Here is a 20723-nt window from a genome sequence, read left to right as displayed (position 1 = left end):
CATCTCAAATGTCACCACCTCCTTCAAGAGACCTTCCCTGGCTTCCCTGCTCATGATCCTATGTAATATTCTTGATTCTATCTATACCTGAACTTTTCTTATGTATTTATTGTTGATTTGTTTAATAGTGGTCTCTTCCTGCTGGAAGTTAAGTTCCTCAAAGGCAAGGTCTCAGTTGTATTCATGGTTTTATCCCCAGTGCTTGGAACAATATTTGGCAATAGAAAGCACTATATAAGTTGATTGGCTGGATCTCATCAATTTATCTGAGAAGATGGGAAAGCAAGTTATCATAATATGGTCTCCATTATTTATCATTTCAGGACACCAAGTTGCAAGTAACAGAAACCTAGTTTAGACTATCTTAAGCAATAGTAAAAGAGAAGACTAGGAGTAGGCCTGTCTTTAGGCATAGCTGGTACCAGAGACTCAAAATTATATTGCCAGAATTATTGCCTTTCAATCTCTCCTTACCTCTCTCTTAGCCCTGCTCTCCTTTGGATTGGTTCCCCTTGGCAAGCCCTCTTCATGCAGTGGCTCCTGCCAGCTCTGTGCTTAGGTTCTACATTGTACAGTTCAGCAGCCCCAGCAGAAAGACAGCTGCCTCTTCCAGCCTTTCCAGCAAAGATCTCAGAATTGACTTCCATTGGACCAACCTGGATTGTATGCCCATCCCTGAACCAATCACTGTGTCTAGAGGAAAGTAATATGCTAATTAGTCAAGTAACCCACTCCTAGATGGGAGAGTGTGATTGGGAATTGGCATCACCTGGGCCCCATGGTTTGGGGGAAGAGGAGGATTGGCCTCCCCCAAAAAACTTCAGTGCTATCACCAGGGGGCAGAGATGAAAGTTGTGGGAGGAAAAAAAAAAAAAAGAAAAAGATGTCCATCACAATTCTTTTTGTTTCACAGAGCTGAAATTTTTGCCAGTTCCAGAACCTATACTTTCAATGCTTAAGGAAGAAGAATGGTCTGGCTGCTGCCATCTTACAGGGCAGCCTGATGAGCTCATTCATTCACTGAATATTTACACTACACTGAGTACCTTATCTCACAAGGCCTTTGTGACACCTCCTACCCTGGAAGGGGTCATGCTTTGTCAGTCTCCTGTCAGCTGGTACTGAGTTTACTATGAAGGCCTGACCTCAGGACAGGAGGGTCAATGTCCTTGACTCTGGCCTCAAAGTTCCTGAGCCCTGGTCCACGAAGCCCTCATCTTTCTAGGTCTAATGTTTCTCTTTGCCTTGCGTCACTGTTAGTCTTCCGGATTTTGCCCCTCAACTCATTTGTTGGATTGCTCCTTCCTACCCACCCCTCTGAATTTGCCTTCTGACCAAGCCTGTTGCTACCCAAAGTCTGCCTTCACATCAGGCATTTCCCTCAGCAGGTGATTCCTCCCTTAATCTTCAGCACTGGGCATCACACAGAGGGAAGAGCTAGATGTGAGTTGATCCTCACCTACCTTGTGATTACCTTTCATACACTCACAGACTGATACTCAGTAGGTCACGTTTTCCCTTCTTTGAATTCCATTTATTTAGTAAAATAGAGTTTTCCTAACCCTTTCAGATTGTTACTCCCATTTGGTCCTCTGCAATTACGTGTCTTATGCTCTGTGGCTGAGATATGGTAATAAGAGCACTGTAGTTTTTCCTCTGAGTCATGAACTTGGGGACAAAGCATTCTTCATGATCCCACTTGTTATTTCCTTTTTCTTTAACTGCAGAAAGTCACTCTGGTGGTCAGGTGAATTCCTAAGCAGTGAGCCTTTGGCACAAGTGTTCCCATTCTAACCACTTATGTTGGTTGAACCCATCTACTTGCACAAACAGAAACAAAGTTTATTTCTCTACAGAGGCTGCTAACCTGATCCACAAAAGGCAGTTTTATTTCCACCAGAGTATAAAATCCATGATGACTGGGACTTTATTTAGTTACTACTTCATCTCCAGTACTTGGCATATATAGGTGCTCAATGACTGTGAATTCATTCATTCAACAAATGCTTATTGAGCATTTACTAAAGAGGACATTGTGCCAGGTGATACCTGGGATTGAAGGAATAAAAACAAGAGTATCTAGGAGAGTATTTCAGCCACAAGTAACAGAACTGTCTTAAACAATGAGGCACTTATTAGTGCACATAAGTGGCAGTCCAAATTTCAATGAACTCAGGTTTGCTTGATCTACCACCAAGGATCCAGGTTTTTTCACAGCTTCATTCTAAGACTTGTTCCCTCTGGAGGAGAGGGAGAGGCAGGTGAGAAAGAGCACACAGAGTGGCTGCCAGTAACAACTAGTTACAGCAGGAAAAAGTAAAGCTTCCTACAAGAGAAAGACCCTTCCCAGAAGTCTTCAGCCCTCCTCTTGCTTCTCTCAGAGACCACAGTTGGGTCACATGACTATTCCTGAATCATGGATTTAGCTTCAGATTATTCAGCCCCTGACCTCACACTTAAGGTGATGGGGGCTTCCTCTGAAGCAAGGGAACTATGTTGAGGAAGGGTGACTCTCTGAACACAAGGAGGTTCTGTAAGAAATAAAGGGGGTAGGAGCCAGTGACCTGGAGATGGGGTCAGGGGGCAGCCATCACAAGATTTTTGATGCAAATCTAGAGTCTATATACAGACAGCCCCCAAGTTACAATGGTGTGACTTATGATTTTTCAACTTTTCAATGGTGTGAAAGCAACATGCATTCTGTAGAAACCATACTTTGAATTTTGATCTTTTCCCAGGTTAGCCATATACCATACCATCTCTCATGATGCCATCAGCCATGTGATGATGAAAATAAACAGCTGCTACACTTGTAATCAATCTGTACCCATACAACCATTCTTTTTTTCACTTTCAGTATGGTATTCAATAAATGACATGAGATATTCAACACTTCATTATAAAACACACTTGTGTTAGATGATTTTGCCCAACAATAGGCTAATGTAGGTGTTCTGAGCATGTTTAAGATAGACTAGACTAAGCGGTGATGTTCTGTAGGTTAGGTATATTAAATGCATTTTCTACTTGCGATATTTTCAACTTACAATGGATTTACTGGGATGTAACGCCACCATAACTTGAGGAAGATCTGTAATTTCACCTAAGTAGCGATTCTGATTCAGAAGGTCTGTTATGGGGCCTGAACATTGGTAATGTCTTAAAAGCTGCACGGGCGATTCTGATGCCCAGCCTACATTGCACACCAGTGCTGTAAGCTAAGCACTTCCGTCCCATAAGTGGACAAATAAGAATACAGCACAGTCCCTACCCTGGAAAGCCTACACCAAATGTTGTATAAGAAATTTTGGCATATGTGCCAGAGCAATTCAGGGGAAGAAAAGCTCCCTCTGAGCCAGTAAGTTGGGAAAAGTTCCTGAGAGAAAGGGGGACCTCCAAGGATGAATAAGACTTGAATAGAGAACCCAGGGAAACCATGTAGTCAGAAGGGCACAGCATGAGGTGGGGTGGAAAAAGCTGGTACACGTGTCAATTCATGTCTCATGTTTGTCAGAGGACAGGCTGATCTCTGCATTGCTACCTCGTTGGTACGTGAGAAAGGGAAGTTTTCTCATCTTGAACCCATAATTGGAGAAACTGAGGTTTGTTTCCAAAACTCGGTGAATCAGTGCTATCAGATATTCCTGATACTTTGCTGGAACTATTCACCAAGCTTCCTCTTTGAGCACAAAGGGGATTTTAAGAGGCAATGATTGGGGCTTTCACATATTTGTTTTAAAAATCAGAATCACTGGGTGGAAAAACCCTATGAGATCACCTCTCTGCTCTACCTGACCTCTGTGAGGGAGAAACAATGATCTTCTTAGAGACGGAGATATATCAATTCCTCCTCAAAGCAAACTAAGATAAACCCAATCAAATCCAGCTAGGCTGCAAAAGTGATCGGGAGGAAAGTTAGAAATAACCTGGAGAATATGGAGGAAATTTGTAAATTGGCTGGCAGGTGGATTACATTTAAAGATGCAATTAATGACAGATTCGGAATAGAGTTTCCTTTTAGTGAGTCTGTTAACTCCCAGGCAAGAGGCTTGGTGGTTTGCTGATAGCACAGAAGGTGAGTCATGCAGCACTGGCTGGCTCAGCTAGGCTGGGACAAATGTCACCCACTCACTTTGATGGATGCACCCCATGCATAGAAATATGTGGAAAGATATTGATTTTTTTTAACTCTACCATTACTCACTGTTCTTGACAACTTATTTTCCTTCTTTGGTATATCTTTGTTGTTGATACTTCTGCTGCATCTGAATTGCTTTTTAGTGAACTTTAAAGGGATCTCTGTCATCCTAAAGGAGTTTCTGAGAGGTAGAGAGTTGGCAACAGACTTGCTGTGTGTGGCTTGGGTTGGACATTCTGGAGGAATATTGCCTCTCCCAGGTTTCAAGAACCCTCCCTCTGTTATCTGTTAAGTGGGTTCAGAGCAAGAACACTAAGTAAATCAAGAGGTATCTACAGAAAATACGAATCTGGTCATTAGCTTCAGCAATGAAAACACCCAAAATATGTGCATATTTTTCAAGTAGGGGACATACTATAAACTTTGTAAGAGAATAATTTTTTCTGGAAGCTCCTAGAAGGAGAACAGTAGGCCACCGAGAAGAGGACTGGTATAAAGCAGCAAGAGCAGAGGTGAGTTCTGGCTTGCCCACTTTCCAGTCCTTTACCCAGCCAGCTCTGGCAAATGGAAGGTGAGCAGAAGCAAAGAGCAGCTGATGTAGGGGTGCGGCAGGAGCAAAGGCCTCTCTACAAAGTTACGGGTGACTCACACCTGTACAGCCGTGAGAGTCCAACCATTCTGTGGGTCCCGGCTTCCCAGTTTGAGCTGGTCTCTATGTTCAGAGAGAACCATCTCCCTACATGGTGGATCTGAAATCAGTAATTGCTGATGAGCTGAAAAGGACTGCAAACAAAAGATAATATTTTGGAGAAATTTAGACCTTGTTTTGGCAAATGAGTTGCTAAAACCCATTTTAGATAGACTCATAAAAGGGCCTACTAAATCTAGCTCAGAAGCAAAGGCCCCAGGAATATGAATGGTGGGTATGAGTACTATTCCATAAAAAGTGGTATAAAAAGCAAATAAGGGTAGTCTACCACCTACAGTTGAAAAGAGTCCAAAAATAATTTCACTGAAAAAGACTGCCCTCCCAATTTAAGCCAGCTGGTCTACCCAAGTGCGAGCACTGATCATACCCAGTGCTCATCCCAACAAGTGTCCTCCTTAGTGCCCCTCACCCCTTTAGTCCTTCCCCTCATCCAACACCCCTCCAGCAACCCTGTTTGTTCTCTGTATTTAAGAGTCTCTTAGTTTGTCTTCTTCTCTGTTTTTATATTATTTTTGCTTCCCTTCCCTTATGTTCATCTGTTTTGTATCTTAAATTCCACATATGAGTGAAATCATATATTTGTCTTTCTCTGACTGACTTATTTCACTTAGCATAATACACTCTAGTTACATCCACGTTGTTGAAAATGGCACGATTTCATTCTTTTTGATTGCCGAATAATACTCCATTGTATACATATACAACATCTTCTTTATCCATTCATCAGTCGATGGACATACTTTGGGCTCTTCCCATACTTTGGCCATTGTTGACAGCGCTGCTATAAATATTGGGATGAACATGCCCCTTTGAGACAGCACTTCTGTATTTTTTGGATACTTGGTAGTGCAATTGCTGGGTCATAGGGTAGTTTTATTTTTAATTTTTTGAGGAACCTCCATACTGTTTTCCAGAGTGGCTGCACCAGTTTTTATCCCTTATAATAGTTTAAAAGAACTGTGTCCTAATTCTGATTTCTGCTCATCTTAGGATCAACTTCCATCTATTGTCTTTTCTCTTGATTATGGGTCACGTTTTTCTGCTTTTTTGATTATCTAGTAATTTTGTATTGTGCTTGCACATTGTAAATGGCACATTATAGAAACTATGGTTTTTGTTATGCTAAGCTTTGAATTTTTTATTTTACTAAAGTGCTAACTTGGTTACTAAATTTTTCTCCTCTATGATTAAAATTTCCATTCAGTTCTTTCGTCATTTGTTGGACTGACTGAAGTCTGCCCCCACATGTGTGTAGTTCAGAGATCAGCTAGAGCTTGGGAAAACTTAATGCACAGAATCTGGAACCTCTCCTCTGCAATTCTCTCCTTTCTAGGGTATTCCACTACCACTACCATTTTCCAGTTGCTGTGATAGCCTCAAACTCTGTCTGCTAATTCCTCAAATAAATTCATCAAAACTGTGGGTTTCTATCCATATTCTAAGTGCCCCAGCATGACATTTTCTGGTGCTTGCCCTGAGGCAAAAAGCCATTAAAAAAACTAGTAACTCATCTAGTGCCATTCTCTTCTCCTAAGTGTCAACTCTTCTCTAGTTTCTAGTTTGGTTTCTTTTTAATGCCTTTAGGTAATTTTTTTCATCCAGAGTTTATAATTCTTTTAACAATTTTTTTTTTAACATTTTTTATTTATTTTTGGGACAGAGAGAGACAGAGCATGAATGGGGGAGGGGCAGAGAGAGAGGGAGACACAGAATCAGAAACAGGCTCCAGGCTCTGAGCCATCAGCCCAGAGCCCGACGCGGGGCTCGAACTCCCGGACCGCGAGATCGTGACCTGGCTGAAGTCGGACGCTTAACCGACTGCGCCACCCAGGCGCCCCCAGAGTTTATAATTCTTATTTGCAAAAGGGTTAATCCAATATAAACTATTCTGCTATTAACAGACATGAAATTCCAGGTGCCCAACAAATATTTCTTAAATAGGGGCAGCAGCGTGGCTCAGTCAATTAAGCATCGGACTTTCGTTCAGGTCATGATCTCAAGGTTTGTGAGTTCGAGCCCCACATCAGGTGAGCTCAAGCCCCACTTTGGGTGAGCACAAGCCCCACATTGGGTGGGCTCGAGCCCTGCTCAGGCCATGATTTAACGGTTTGTGAGTTTGAGCCCTGCTTTGGGTGAGCTCAAGTCCAGCATCAGGTGAGCCCGAGCCCCATTTCGGGTGAGCACAAGCCCCGCTGCAGGTAAGCCCCGCTTATCTCTCTCTCTCTCTGCAACTTGTGGAATTCTCTCTCACCCTTTCTCTCTGCCCCTTGCTTACTTGTGCCCTCTCTCAAACCAAAACAATTTCTTAAATAAATTCAAGTACCTACTTACATCTCCATGTTGATTTTTAAAATACTATCACTTAACCTAGTCCAAATTAAACTCTTGGTTCACTCTCTCACACTTCTAACAAACCTGCTCCTGCCCAAATCTACTTTATTTTATATATATATATATATGTATACACATGTATATATATATACATGTATATATATGTATACACATAGGTATATATATGTATATATGTGCATATATATGTGTATATATACATATGTACGTATATATATGTATATATACACACACACACACACATATATATATACACATATATACGAAATGACTATCATCCATAAAGTCAGAAAGGTCCTCTAAATTTTAAAGACAGAGCCACTCTGCAGTCCCTCTACTCAATCTTTGCAACATTTGACACCTTCCTTATGACATTATTTTCTCTTGGATTTCCTCCCTTTAGCTGGTGGGACCTTGGTCTATTTTACAAGCTCTTGTTCGAATGGAGCTTATGTTCTAGAAAGGATATATCTATATCTATATCTATATCTATATCTATATCTATATCTATATCTATATCCTTCTTGGCATTTCCACTTAAATGTATAATAGGCCTTTCAAACTCAATATGTCCCAAACTGGAACATTCTCACTCCAGAGCCTCTGCACTTGCTGTTCCTTCTGCATGGAATGATCTTCCACCAAATATCCACAGGCTCACAATTCTTACTCCCTTCATGTGTCAGCCCCAAAGTCAATTTTTAATTGAGGCTCTCCTGACCTTTCGCTATACAACAAATACAACTGGTCCCTTCCTTTGGCACATGTATCCCCTTACTTTCTTTTATTTTCCTCCATGGAATTTATCACCATGTAAATATTATAGTTCTATTTTTTATTTTTATTATTATTATTTTTTTAATTTTTTAACGTTTATTTTTGAGACAGAGAGAGACAGAGCATGAACAGGGGAGGGTCAGAGAGAGGGAGACACAGAATCTGAAACAGGCTCCAGGCTCTGAGCTGTCAGCACAGAGCCCGACGCGGGGCTCGAACTCACGGACCACGAGATCATGACCTGAGCCGAAGTCGGCCACTTAACCGACTGAGCCACCCAGGCGCCCCTAGTTCTATTTTTTTTTTCAACGTTTTTTATTTATTTTTGGGACAGAGAGAGACAGAGCATGAACGGGGGAGGGGCAGAGAGAGAGGGAGACACAGAATCGGAAACAGGCTCCAGGCTCTGAGCCATCAGCCCAGAGCCCGACGCGGGGCTCGAACTCACGGACCGCGAGATCGTGACCTGGCTGAAGTCGGACGTGTAACCGACTGCGCCACCCAGGCGCCCCAGTTCTATTTTTTAAACCGTTGCTGTCAGTCTCCCCTCACGGGAATGTTAGCTCCGTGAGGGCAAGGCCTTATCACTGCTGAATTCCTAGCACTGAGAAAAGCGCCTAGCATCCAGTAGGGGTTCAATAAATATTTGTTAAGTAAATGTTGACAGTGAGAAGAAGCAGAGGTGAATTAGGAACACTAGCATTCACAAGCTGGGAGGTAGAACAAGAGCCATGAAAACAGACTAGCAGCCAAAGGAAGGAAATGCAAGAGAAATAATGTCACAGAAGCCAAAAGAGGAGTTTTCCAAGGAAGGTGCCAAATATTGCAAAGATCAAGTGAGGCAAGAACTGCTGAGTGGCTCCCTCTCTTTGAGGGTTACAGGGCCTTGGTGACTTTATGGATAAGAGTGATTTCAGTGATGTGGTGAAAGAGAAAACCAGACCACAGTGGGATAGAGTAGCAGCAAATAGAAACACAGGGTCAAAGGCTGGGAGAAAGAGCATGTAGGGAAGCAAGGCTGGAGCTGCAGGGATGAGGGGTTAATGACAGAGGGAAGTTGAGGAGGGATGAGGGGTTAATGACAGAGAGAAGTTGAGGAGAAATGAGCCCAGCTCAGCCCAGCTGGAGGGGTTTGCCTCGGGCAGAAGAAAGATCTCACCCTTTGACTCTGAGATGCAAGGAAGGAGGAGAAGATGGGTTTGTTTGTTTGTTTGATGTTGTCAGACTGGTACATACACCCACGGTCATACAGATTATGTCCCGTATGAGGATCACTGACTGAAGGGGGGCATTTGGCTCCAAAGTTATAAGCCCTGATGTGGGGCTGTGTTGGCATCTTCTAGTAACATGGTATCCAAGCCACGCCTGTGAGGTGTTGGGTACATTTTCCTAAGGTTTACAAAGGAGGCCTTGAGAGAACTTACATATTTTAAAATAAATAAATGTATATGTTAAATATTACAGATGTAGTGGAAAGCCTCCTGCGTACTACTCTCTGATCCCAATGGCCCTTTCTTCTTCCCCAGATAAAACACCATCCTGAATTTGGTAGTTTTCATTCCCATGCATGGTCTTACACTTTTACTATACATGTGTTCCTGTAAACAACATATTTTTGCATGACTTTAAAATTTGTGTAAGTGGCCTCCTGCTATACATATTACTCTGTAATTTATTTTTGCTGAACATTGTTTTTGACATTTATCCACGTTGATACATGTACCTCTAGTTTGTTTTTACTAATTTCATGAATATTTATTCATCCAGTAATTTTTTTTCTCCATTTCTTTGTTAGTGGACATTCAGATTGTTATTTTTAAGGTTTCTGTTTTTAAAATCAAAGCTGTAATACATTTTATGTGTCTCCTTATTACGTATCGAGAGCTTCTCAGGGAGTGGAATTGCTGGCTTGGGAGAGGTGCCCATTCACTCTCCACATGGATAGAACCACATGTACTCCCATCAGCTATGCATAGTGTTACCACTGTCTGGGCTTTTTCCAGTCTTTTAAATTTTCTCCCACTTAATGGGTTACAGTTTTTGTTGACATATGCCTGACCCTGATTATGCATAAGTTTGAGTATCTCCCATATGTTTATTGGTCATTTGGGATTCTTTCTTTTGTAAATTGTTTGTTCGTATCTTTTCCTCTATCTTCTTCTCCTCATTATTTTCACCATTCCATTAGGCTGTTTTCTTAATGATTATGTATCATGTATAGTGTGGTTTTTGTTTTTGTTTTGTTTTTTAAATTCTGGTTACTGATTCTTAACTGCAAATATCTTCTTGTGCCTTGTGGCTTGCCTAATTTTTTGGTTATATACATGATTTATATTTTAATATAGTCATATTTTTTCAATCTTTCTAAGGATGAGTCAACACAAATAATTTTTAGGTGTATGTGCTGGAGGGGGGAGCTATCAAAGGAAATTTATGCTAGATGACCTTTCTTTTCTCTGCAAAGTAAAAGAAGTCAATTTTGAAGAGATAAAACTGTGGAGTCCCTGAGGTTCCTCCTATAGCTGACATGTATTAATTGAATCCACAACAAATGCCTAGATCTAGGAGTTGACTGGGGGGGGAGTGGGGGGAAGGGATGAGATGGGATTTCATGCATGGAATCCTGCTTTACAGGAGCTTACCATCAGAGGACTAATACAGGTTAGACTGTGTAACCCAGGTATACTTCCTTAAAAAGTCAGAGAAAGGAGAGATGGGGGTAGGATCAAGTTAATTGTCTATGGACTGGATTAATCAGGAAAGACCATATGTCAACTTTCTTTCTTTTTTTTTTTTTTTTAATGTTTATTTTTGAGAAAGAGAGAGACAGAGACAGAGACAGAGTGTGAGTTGGGAAGGGGCAGAGAGGGAGGCCCAGAATCTGAAGCAGGCTCTAGGCTCTGAACTATCAGCCCACAGCCCGATGCAGGGCTTGAACACATGAACTGTTTGATCATGACCCAAGCCGAAGTTGGACTCTCAACTGACTGATCCACCCAGGCATCCCATATATGTCAACTTTCTTGACTCCCCATAAACCTAAGAAGCAAAAAGTCTCAGGGCCACAAGGAAACATAGATAAGGAAATGCAGGCTGACCCAAGTTAAGGTCTCTGAGCTAGTGAGAGGCAGAATGCACACTAGAACTACAGATCCTGGGTCCAAAGTACTATTCCACCTGCCAGTCAAGCATGTTGACATGCCTTCTTTGGATCATAAAACAGGGGTCAGAGAGTGATGCAAAGCAAAAGCCAAGTGAAACGAAACAAATTCAGTTACAGCCAGAAGAGGCCCAAGACCATTTAATCTGGGCTCACAAACTGTTACAGGCAGCTATTATAGTCACATCAACTTGTTTGTCTCATGATGATGCAGGGAGCTATGTATCTTTTTTTTTTTTTTTTTTTTTTTTTACGTTGGGACAGAAAAAGTGACCTAACCTGGGCACTTTACAAGTCATAGCAAAAGAAAGTCAAAAAACATGGGCTCCACATTCAATACTTTTGCCTTCCTAAACCACAAGATGAATGGCCACATATATCTATAAATTATAGTCCCTTTCTTGTTGTACTTACATTAGTTTTATTCTTCCATTGACTATCAGGTTAACTGGTTCTAATTCCCTCTGCCTGTGGAGAAAGCAACAAATTAGGCAGCTAATCAGTAACGCTAAAAAAATAAACCAGAGATACACTGATTAAATTGCTCATCATCAAGCTATTACAGTCCTGTTTTTCCTATCTATATCCTTATCAGCAAACGTGAATGTAAAAATCACTTTCAATTGCCTGCAGACACACCATTAATTAGGATCAATTAAAAGTTCTCTCCAACCAGAAAATGCTTCAAAACCTTGATTCCTTAGTAGTAATAGCCTTATGAAGAAACTAGTGTCATGTGGTTATATGCCCATGTCAGAGAAATATCATAATGCTAATTACAAGAAATCTTTAGAATATTCTCCAAAGTCAAATATAATGTTCACTGCTGTCAAAAGTTTGCTTCTTCTATGTTCTCAAGGAGATGGAATTCTATTAGTGCCAGACACACCTTGCCCCTTCCATAGGATTCCTAAAGGAGCTGTTCTTTTTTTTTTTTAAGTTTTATTTATTTATCTATTTTGAGAGAGACAGAGACAGCACAAGTAGGGAAGGGTTAGAGAGATAGAGAGTGAGACAGAGAATCCCAAGCAGCCTCTGCGCAGTCAGCATAGAGCCCAATGCAGAGCTTGAACCCACAGATCTGCGAGATCATGACCTGAACAGAAACTAAGAGTCGGATGTTTAATCAACTGAGCCACCCAGATGCCCCAAGGAGCTCTACTCTAAACACCAGTAGTCTAGGGTGTTCTTACTATATGTAAAAATACTAAAGGAAGCAGATGAGGGAGGCAAGAAGCCCCGTCTGAGAAAGGTGGTGAGCAGTCACAATGCCCCTTTGGAACTGGATCTTTTTTTATATATATAATCTTCTTTAATGCTTATTTATTTTTGAGAGTCAGAGAGAGAGTGTGAGTGGGGGAGGAGCAGACAGAGGGGGAAATACAGAATCTGAAGCAGGCTCCAGGTTCTGAGCTGTCAGCACAGAGCCTGACATGGGGCTCAAACTCATGGACTGAGAGATCATGACTTGAGCCGAAGTCAGACGCTCAACCAGCTGAGCCACCCAGAGCTTGGAGCCTACTTTCGGATTCTGTGTCTCCCTTTCTCTCTGCCCCTCCCCTGCTCGTGCTCTGTCTCTCTCTCAAGAATAAACATTAAAAAAATTAAAAAAAAAAAAAGATATTCTTCCAAACAGGGAAGTGAGGAAAAGCATGCGACATAGAACAGAACCTAGGAGCAAAGCAGTAAGGCATGAAAGAGCAGGGTAAGTTTGTACCTGGAACGTGTGGTCAGTGCTCAGGACGTGAAGCAGGCTGTGACCATATCACCAGTGGCCTTATATGGTGGGCTAACAGGTTGGGATTTCACGAGTAGGTGTGGGTATGCTTAGACTGGTGTTTCCAGAAGATCAATCTGGGAGCCAAGTGTGGACGATGAATCTCAGGGAGGGAACCCCATTCTTAGGGACTATTACATCAGGCTAGGAGAGAAAATTATGACAGCTTGGTCTGTATAGCACTAGGATGGAGAAAGGGAAATACATCCAAAAGACATTTGGGGGTCAAATTAGTCAAATGACTATAAGGGAAAGAAAGTAATTCTTCTAGCTGAAACTGGAAAAAAGTTAGTAAGCATCAGTGTCATAGAATACAAAAGAAGACAAAATCAGGCAAAAATATAAAATTTAAAAAATTTTAAAACTTCTTTATAAATAGTTGATTGTTTTCTACCCATGAAGAGGCTATTTTAAGGGAAAAAATTATGTATTCCTTTTTTGTAAAAAATAAAATTTACCCTAATGGAAAATTTTTCAACGGAAGAAATGCTTAATCTGTATATCTGAGTTGCTTATGCATAAGCAAGCTCTCCTATAGCATTATATATATATATATATATTAGCATTTATATATTAATTTCTCTCTACACACACACACACACTCAGAAATCGATTTAAAACAAACATGACATCATCTGCAGGAAGTACCAAGACATTTTCTATTAGCTTTTAATGTTGGGAAAACAAAATGAGAAGGTGACATTGTTTCACAGTTTCTTTTTTTCTTTTTTGAGGAAAAACTATACCTTTTTTTTTTTTAAGCTGAACCACTAGGAACATATATTACAACCTTGAAACACCAAATATTGGCTATGTTATCATTTCAAATAATAAATTGGTGAAAAAAAATAATGAAATGATAAAGGACAGAATACTACTTACTGCAACGGCCACAGGCAAAAGTGTTATTTGGTAATGAGGGGGTGGCTGTTCATCTTTTGCTTTAAAGGAATCACAGCTCACCTGAGTTGCTTACTTTTTCTCCTTCAGCCTTCCTGTTGCCAAGGGATTGTCTCAATAGGGCTCTGTTATTTCAGGGGGCTAAATAAGCAATACTGAGTTTAGGCTTTCATTCCTTCTCTTCTATAAAAACCAGGTTTTTCCAAATTCAGTACCTAATAACTCTCTTAATTAAGAAGGCAACAGTTTCTCCTTCAATGTTCACTCCTGGATACTGGTACATAGTGCAATCAAAACCCCCTTTCCCTTCAAGGGAAAGTGTTATGGCAAGATTGTTCAGTTGTTCTGCTGCAGATAGGCTCAGGGCCCATCATGACAGCCAGTGAGAGGGGAGATCTGCTTCCCATACCCAGTGTAACATCCCTTCTCTTGTTTCTGCAGGGTCTCTTAGCTGAAAGATGTAATACGTATTTCAAGAAATGCATATCCACATCTTGATGGCCAGAAATAGATACCCACGAGGAACTGTTCAAAGTTCTTACCCAAACTACCTCTCCTACCTCTGCACCTTAAATCAACTTCATATATATAAAACAAAACATTGTATATAAAACAAAACCAAGCAAAACAAAGACCCAGAAAGCTTTTTTCCCTTCTAAATTAGCGACCTCATGGACTTTGTTTTACAGCTTATAGAAAATGATTTGGTGATCCTTCTGGTAAACAGGAGGTTGGCAACAACAGAAACATCTCTGCTTGTACTCCACCAGATCATAGGCAGGTTAGGGGAACCTAGCAACCTGTTTGTACCTGTATACTAAGAAGAATCTTGTACCTTAAAGCCTCTGACTTGGTACAAGGGAGATCCCTAGTGCCAGTGCATGTGAAATTTAGGTTACCAAAAATTCTCCTGTGCTATCTCAGACCCAAATTTTAGCACCAGTTTTTTCCATTTCACTTTCTAGGGTTGAAACACAAAGGAACCAGTGTGTAGAGGCAAGTGACACATGCCTCAAACTTGCCTGCTATCCTTAATTTCTTCATAAACTTCAAAGACCAAAATTCATTTTGCTTTTTAAATGGATTACTGCTGGGGCACTGGGTGGCTCAGTCAGTTAAGCCTCCCGCATCGGCTCAGGTCACCATCTGAGGATTCATGGATTCGAGTCCCATGTCGGGTTCTATGCTGACAGTTTGGAGCCTGGAGCCTGCTTCAGATTCTGTGTTTCCCTCTTGCTCTCTGCCCCACCTCCACTCATGCTCTGTATCTCTCAAAAATAAAATAAACATTAAAAAAAAATTAAATGGATTACTGCTGTCAGCCTTGATGGCCAATTACAAAGACTTCAATTTCCCAGTGGATAAGAGATCTTCTCAGTCATGGTTGGGATGAGGTGCATGTGGTCATCCACATACTTGGTCACACAAGTCTCCAGCTGCCACTTCACCTGAAACCCTCTATTTCCTGCATCTATTGAATCTTTGGCTTTGTCACTGCAGTGCATGGTGCACTGGGCCAGGCAGCCCTGGAATTTCTTCAACTGGGTTTGAGCCAGAGGCGCATGGCAGTGTTCAATGCACTGGTGCACCTGCCGCATGGCCTCCCGACTATCCTCACAACAGCTGTACCAGAACATGAGCATCTTCTGGATGTTCTCTCTCTCCAGACTCTTCACCGAGGAGTCTACTGCCTTCTGCACCTGGAGCTGCTGCAGGTCTGCCATGGTGACCCTGCACTGCATCCCTCCAGAGGGTGCCCAGATGGACTCCAGCACTCGGGCCTGCCTGTTTCATAGTTTTGTTTTGTTTTTTAATTTTTTTTAACGTTTTTTTAATTTATTTTTGAGACAGGGAGAGACAGAGCATGAACAGGGGAGGGGCAGAGAGAGAGGGAGACACAGAATCTGAAACAGGCTCCAGGCTCTGAGCTGTCAGCACAGAGCCCGACATGGGGCTCGAACTCACGGACTGCGAGATCATGACCTGAGCCGAAGTCGGCCGCTTAACCGACTGAGCCACCCAGGTGCCCCTGTTTCACAGTTTCTAATACAGGTAGCGTCTGTGGGAGAGGCAGCATCAGAGGTGCCTAAAAATAAGGGTGATGCAGAGAAAGTAGACCTTCTCCCCTGCTGTAGATACTCTGGTGTGTGGCCCAGATTCCTCTTTCGGGACTGAGGTGCTCATTCACCCAGAATGAAGGAGTGTTGGTGGCTGACAGTGTCCAGCCGAATTATTTTTCTGCCCCCTTCACAGGGGCAGCCCACATGTATTGGCTGATCATTTGGGGTTGGGTAGGTATAAAGTCCCAAGGGGGTCTCTGAGGAGCCATCCAGCTCTGGAGCTCCTACAGGATGGGCTGCACATGTGTGGCAGCTTCTTCTCCCTCTGCCCAGCCCTGCTCCTGTCACTCTCACAGGGGATGTTCCTAAAGGAACTCCCCAATAAACTTCTTGCAAAGAAATGTCAGAGTCCTTTTCCCAGGAATCTCAATGTACAGCACGTACCAGGACCACAAAAAGCCTTTCATGAGCACTCATTACAGAGAATGAGAGTGTCACTATAAATGTACGTATTAAATGTACTGGGTCCCAAGCAAAATGAGCCATACTCCATACTCATGTTCTAGCTTATGTTCAAAAACTGACAACACAGAGATATTGTAAACAGCACACAAGTCATCTACAGAACTTAGGTATAAAGTTATTTTACTGAAAGAATCATAACAAGGACAAATAAAAACATGTTAAAATCAAGAACAGGAGTTGAGTCCAGATGACCAACAGTTCCTCATCTGTTGGATACTATAGGCCATAACTTTTGTTTGTTTTCTCTGGTTGTTTGCCTCCCCTATCTCCTCCCCTGAAAAGCTGCCTGACGATGTCACTTCCCTAAGGCTCCATAACTGGAGGAAGCATGGGCGGGGGCGGGCTGTAATCAGACATCAAAAGATGCCTGTGTCCCCACTGCCACCTAATGGGTTCTTTGAGCATTGAGGCCTCCATTGTACAGTTCTTTGCAACTGCTGACACTATTATCAATAAAATGGTTAAATGTGACCGTATCAAACTATGTGCATTAGTTTTCATGGGGCAAAAATCTGGGGCTTATTTTGGCTTCTGGAAAGAAGTTGTGTTCACTGTCTCCTTTTTGCTCTTTACATTTGGGTACATATATCCCCGGCTACTCAGGTTGTCTGGTGTAAGTATCCTAAAAAAAAAAAAAAAAAAAAAAAAAAAAAAGGTTGCTCTATTATGCTCTATTATTCATTGTACAATAATAGTGATATGGAATGTTCCAGGCTGTTTCTGCAATAACTAAGTTATTTTCTAAGTTAAATAAATTTTCTAAGTTAAATAAATAGTCAACATGAACATGGGGGTGGGAAACACTCAGATAAAGAGGGTATTTTCAAGGGCTGTGATACAGATGAATCCAATTAACTCTGAGTTTAAAAGACCATCTTAAGACTACCTCTGGAGGCTGTTATATGAGAAAGCCAGATAGGGCCAAAAAAAAAAAAAATGAAAAAAGTTCCTATCACCACATCAGAGGGCAAGGCCCTTTGGACTCTCTCCTGCATGTGGGGAAGTCAAAGTAATTCATTCTCATGCTTTCCTTCCTGGCCTTCAAAGAGCTCCTGTGACTGCTTCAGCCTCCACTGCCCACATCTTCCTGCTAGACCTTGACCCATAGGCTTTCTATGGCCTTTTGTTTCTGACAATCACATAAGCTTTTGTAATCTCTCATATTACTTCTAAGCTTGTTAAACTACTTCTAGCTCCTAGAGATCCTCTCAACCTGCTGAGATTCCCCCACCATTCCCTAAACACACACACACACACACACACACACACACACACACACACACATCACCTAAAACCATACTAGCTAGTTTACAAATACTTTTCTCTTTTTATTTTGAAAAATTTGAAACATACAGAAAAGTTGAAAGATTAGTACAATGAAGTCACATATCCTCCACAATAACCATTAACATCTTAACATCTAACACATTTTAATTCTTTCTTCCTCTCTCTCTCTCTATATATATATTCATACACGTATACATATATGTGTGTACACACACACACACACACACACACACACAGTAGTCCCCCCTTATCTGCAGTTTCACTTTCCACGGTTTCAGTTACCCATGGTCAACTGCAGTCTACAAGCAGATAATCCTCTTCTGATGTACAGTCAGAAAGTCAATAGAAACCTGACACTATGTCACAACACCTACGTCATTCACCTCACTTCATCTCATTGCATAGGCATTTTATCATCTCACATCATCACAAGAAGGGTGAGTATAGTACAAGAAGATATTTTGAGAGAGAGAGACCACAGTCACATAACTTTTGTTACAGTATATTGTTATAATATTGTTATAACTGTTCTATTTTATTATTATTGTTAATCTCTTACTGTGCCTCATTTATAAGTTAAACCTTATTATAAGTATGTTATGTATGGGAAAAAACACAGTATATATGGGGTTTGGCATTATTTATGGTTTCAGGCATCCTCTAGGGGTCTTGGAACATATTGCCCGTGGATAAGTGGCTACTACTGTGTAAATACACACAAGTATACATATATTCATGCACACACCCACATGATTTTATGAAATTCCATACAATTTTTTTTTGCTGAACCATTTAAAGATAAATTACAGATGTTATGGTATTTCATCCCTAAATATCTGAATGGGTCATTTTCCTAAGTAACCAAAGTAAATTTCACACTCAGTTAATAGTAATTCAATATCATCTAATACCCAGTCCATATTCAAATTTCCCAAAGTACCCTAAAATTTCTGTTATAGCTTTTTCAAACCAAGACCCAATCAAGATTTATCCATTGCATTTATTGTTAGGTCTTTTGTATCTTTTTTTTTTTTTTTAACGTTTTTTATTTATTTTGGGGACAGAGAGAGACAGAGCGTGAACGGGGGAGGGGCAGAGAGAGAGGGAGACACAGAATCGGAAACAAGCTCCAGGCTCTGAGCCATCAGCCCAGAGCCCGACGCGGGGCTCGAACTCACTGACCATGAGATGGTGACCTGGCTGAAGTCGGACACTTAACCGACTGCGCCACCCAGGCGCCCCAGGTCTTTTGTATCTTAATCTAGAACAGTTCCACACTCTTTTTAACGACACTGACCTTTTGAAGAATTTAGGCGTTTTCTTATGGAATGTCTCACATTCTGGATCTGATTCTTCCATCAGGGTCATTTTATCTGTTCCTCTAACTCCATATTTCCTGTAAATTGAAATTTGGGTCAAAAGGATTGATTATAGTCAGGTTAAGCATTTTTGGCAGACTTTTCATTGGTGATGCTGTTATTTCATGTTGCATCAAGTCAAGAGGACTATAAAGTCAGGTTGTCCCACCATTGGTCATGCTCAATGTGATCACTAGGTTAAGTTGGTGACTGCTGAATTTCCTTACTCTCCCTTTGTAATTAAGTAATCTATGGTGTGATATTCTGCCACTTTGCAAACATCCCCCTTTCTCCTACTTCTTTACAAGATGGGTTTTAGCTTCTATTGATGATCTTTGCCTCAATTATTGGGGACTGCACATAACGATTTTTCCAATTCTATTATTCCATCTATAGGTATTGGCCAGCATTCTCCTACAAAGAAAAAAGGCCCTTCCCTCACCCTTGATTCTGAGTATCACTCTAGACTTAGGGATTTTAATGTTTATTTATTTTTGAGAGAGAGAGAGAGAGAGTGAGAGAGAGAGAGAGAGAGAGAGAGAGAACGTGAGTGGGAGAGGTGTATATAGAGAGAGACACAGATCCAAAGCAGGCTCCAGGCTCTGAGTTGTCAGTACAGAGTCAGATGTGGGGCTTGAACTCACCAACCATGAGATCATGACCTGAGCCGAAGTCAGATGCTTAACCAACTGACTGAGGGATTCTGACTCAGGGATTCTAAAAATGCATTCAGTGCTCTGATAATCTATCACAGTCATTATTCTGTTTAGCCCAACTTGACTCACATTTGGCCACTGGAGTCAAATTGGGTTCTATGAGCTTTTGACGTGATCTTATTAGTTTTGGGATACTTCCTCGCTTTCTGGCAAGGTGCTCTAGGCTCACCTAAATACTTTTGTACTTTCTGTGCCTGAGACCTAAAAACAGCCATTTTTCCAAGGAATGCTGTCTCTTTATGGATAAATGTATCTAGATGTCAAGATATGGGCACTCTCCACTGGGAGAAATTATATCCCTTTTTTTAAAAATTCGTATTTTTAAAAGGTTTTTAAATTTTATTTTGAGAGAAACAGAGAGAGAGAGAGAGAGTCAGACAGACAGACAGGTAGAGAGAGAATGAGCAGGGGAGGGGCAGAAAGAGAGAGAATCCCAAGCAGGCTCTGCACAGAGAGTGCAGAGCCCGACTTGGGGCTAGAACTCACGACCTGTGAGATCATGACCTGAGCTGAAATCAAGAGTTGGATGCCTAACCGACTGAGCCACCCAGGTACCCCTATGTATACTTCTAAGACGATATATATAATAGATATGTATAATATATATATATATAGATATATATAATATATACATATAATACATCTAAGAACTACTTACTAAGTACTTCTAAGAAGTACTTATATACATATAATACATACTTCTAAGAAGATACATATAATAGATATGTATAATATATACAGATATATATAATATATATGTCATGTATATATAGATATATATATCAATATATCCACTATATATATATACATAATAGGCAAGCCAGTAGCTTGCCCTGCAGCAAATCTCCAGGCAAACATTCAAAACATCTATTAGGACTAAAGAAGGCAAAGGGCACAAGCAGCTATTATGTCTATATGCATGTCTCTACTTCATCCCTTTAGGCATTTGTCAAGATAGTAAAAAATG

General features: G+C 41.1%; 1 protein-coding gene and 1 long non-coding RNA gene across 2 annotated transcripts in view; both read right to left on the bottom strand.

Annotated features, from left to right (window-relative positions):
* Positions 1-20723, bottom strand: part of LOC124507133 (uncharacterized) — a 32862-nt gene that overhangs the window by 8079 nt on the left and 4060 nt on the right. The window contains exons 2-4 of the long non-coding RNA XR_006960936.1: positions 18980-19078; positions 12851-13054; positions 11548-11601 (exon numbers count right to left, since the gene is read on the bottom strand). This is a non-coding gene — a long non-coding RNA (uncharacterized LOC124507133). The remainder of the gene's footprint in view (positions 1-11547; positions 11602-12850; positions 13055-18979; positions 19079-20723) is intronic.
* LOC124507132 (protein FAM136A-like) lies at positions 15087-15552 on the bottom strand. Its single transcript, XM_047073425.1, has one exon. It carries the CDS (start codon positions 15550-15552, stop codon positions 15157-15159), a length of 396 nt encoding a protein of 131 aa, XP_046929381.1. The 3' UTR covers positions 15087-15156.

Source organism: Lynx rufus, unplaced genomic scaffold (genome assembly GCF_022079265.1).
Source record: "Lynx rufus isolate CCGP_SWC_20201006 ecotype Redwood Valley unplaced genomic scaffold, mLynRuf1.p SCAF_11, whole genome shotgun sequence".
Classification (NCBI taxonomy): domain Eukaryota; kingdom Metazoa; phylum Chordata; class Mammalia; order Carnivora; family Felidae; genus Lynx; species Lynx rufus.
This window is presented reverse-complemented; position numbering and strand designations above follow the sequence as displayed.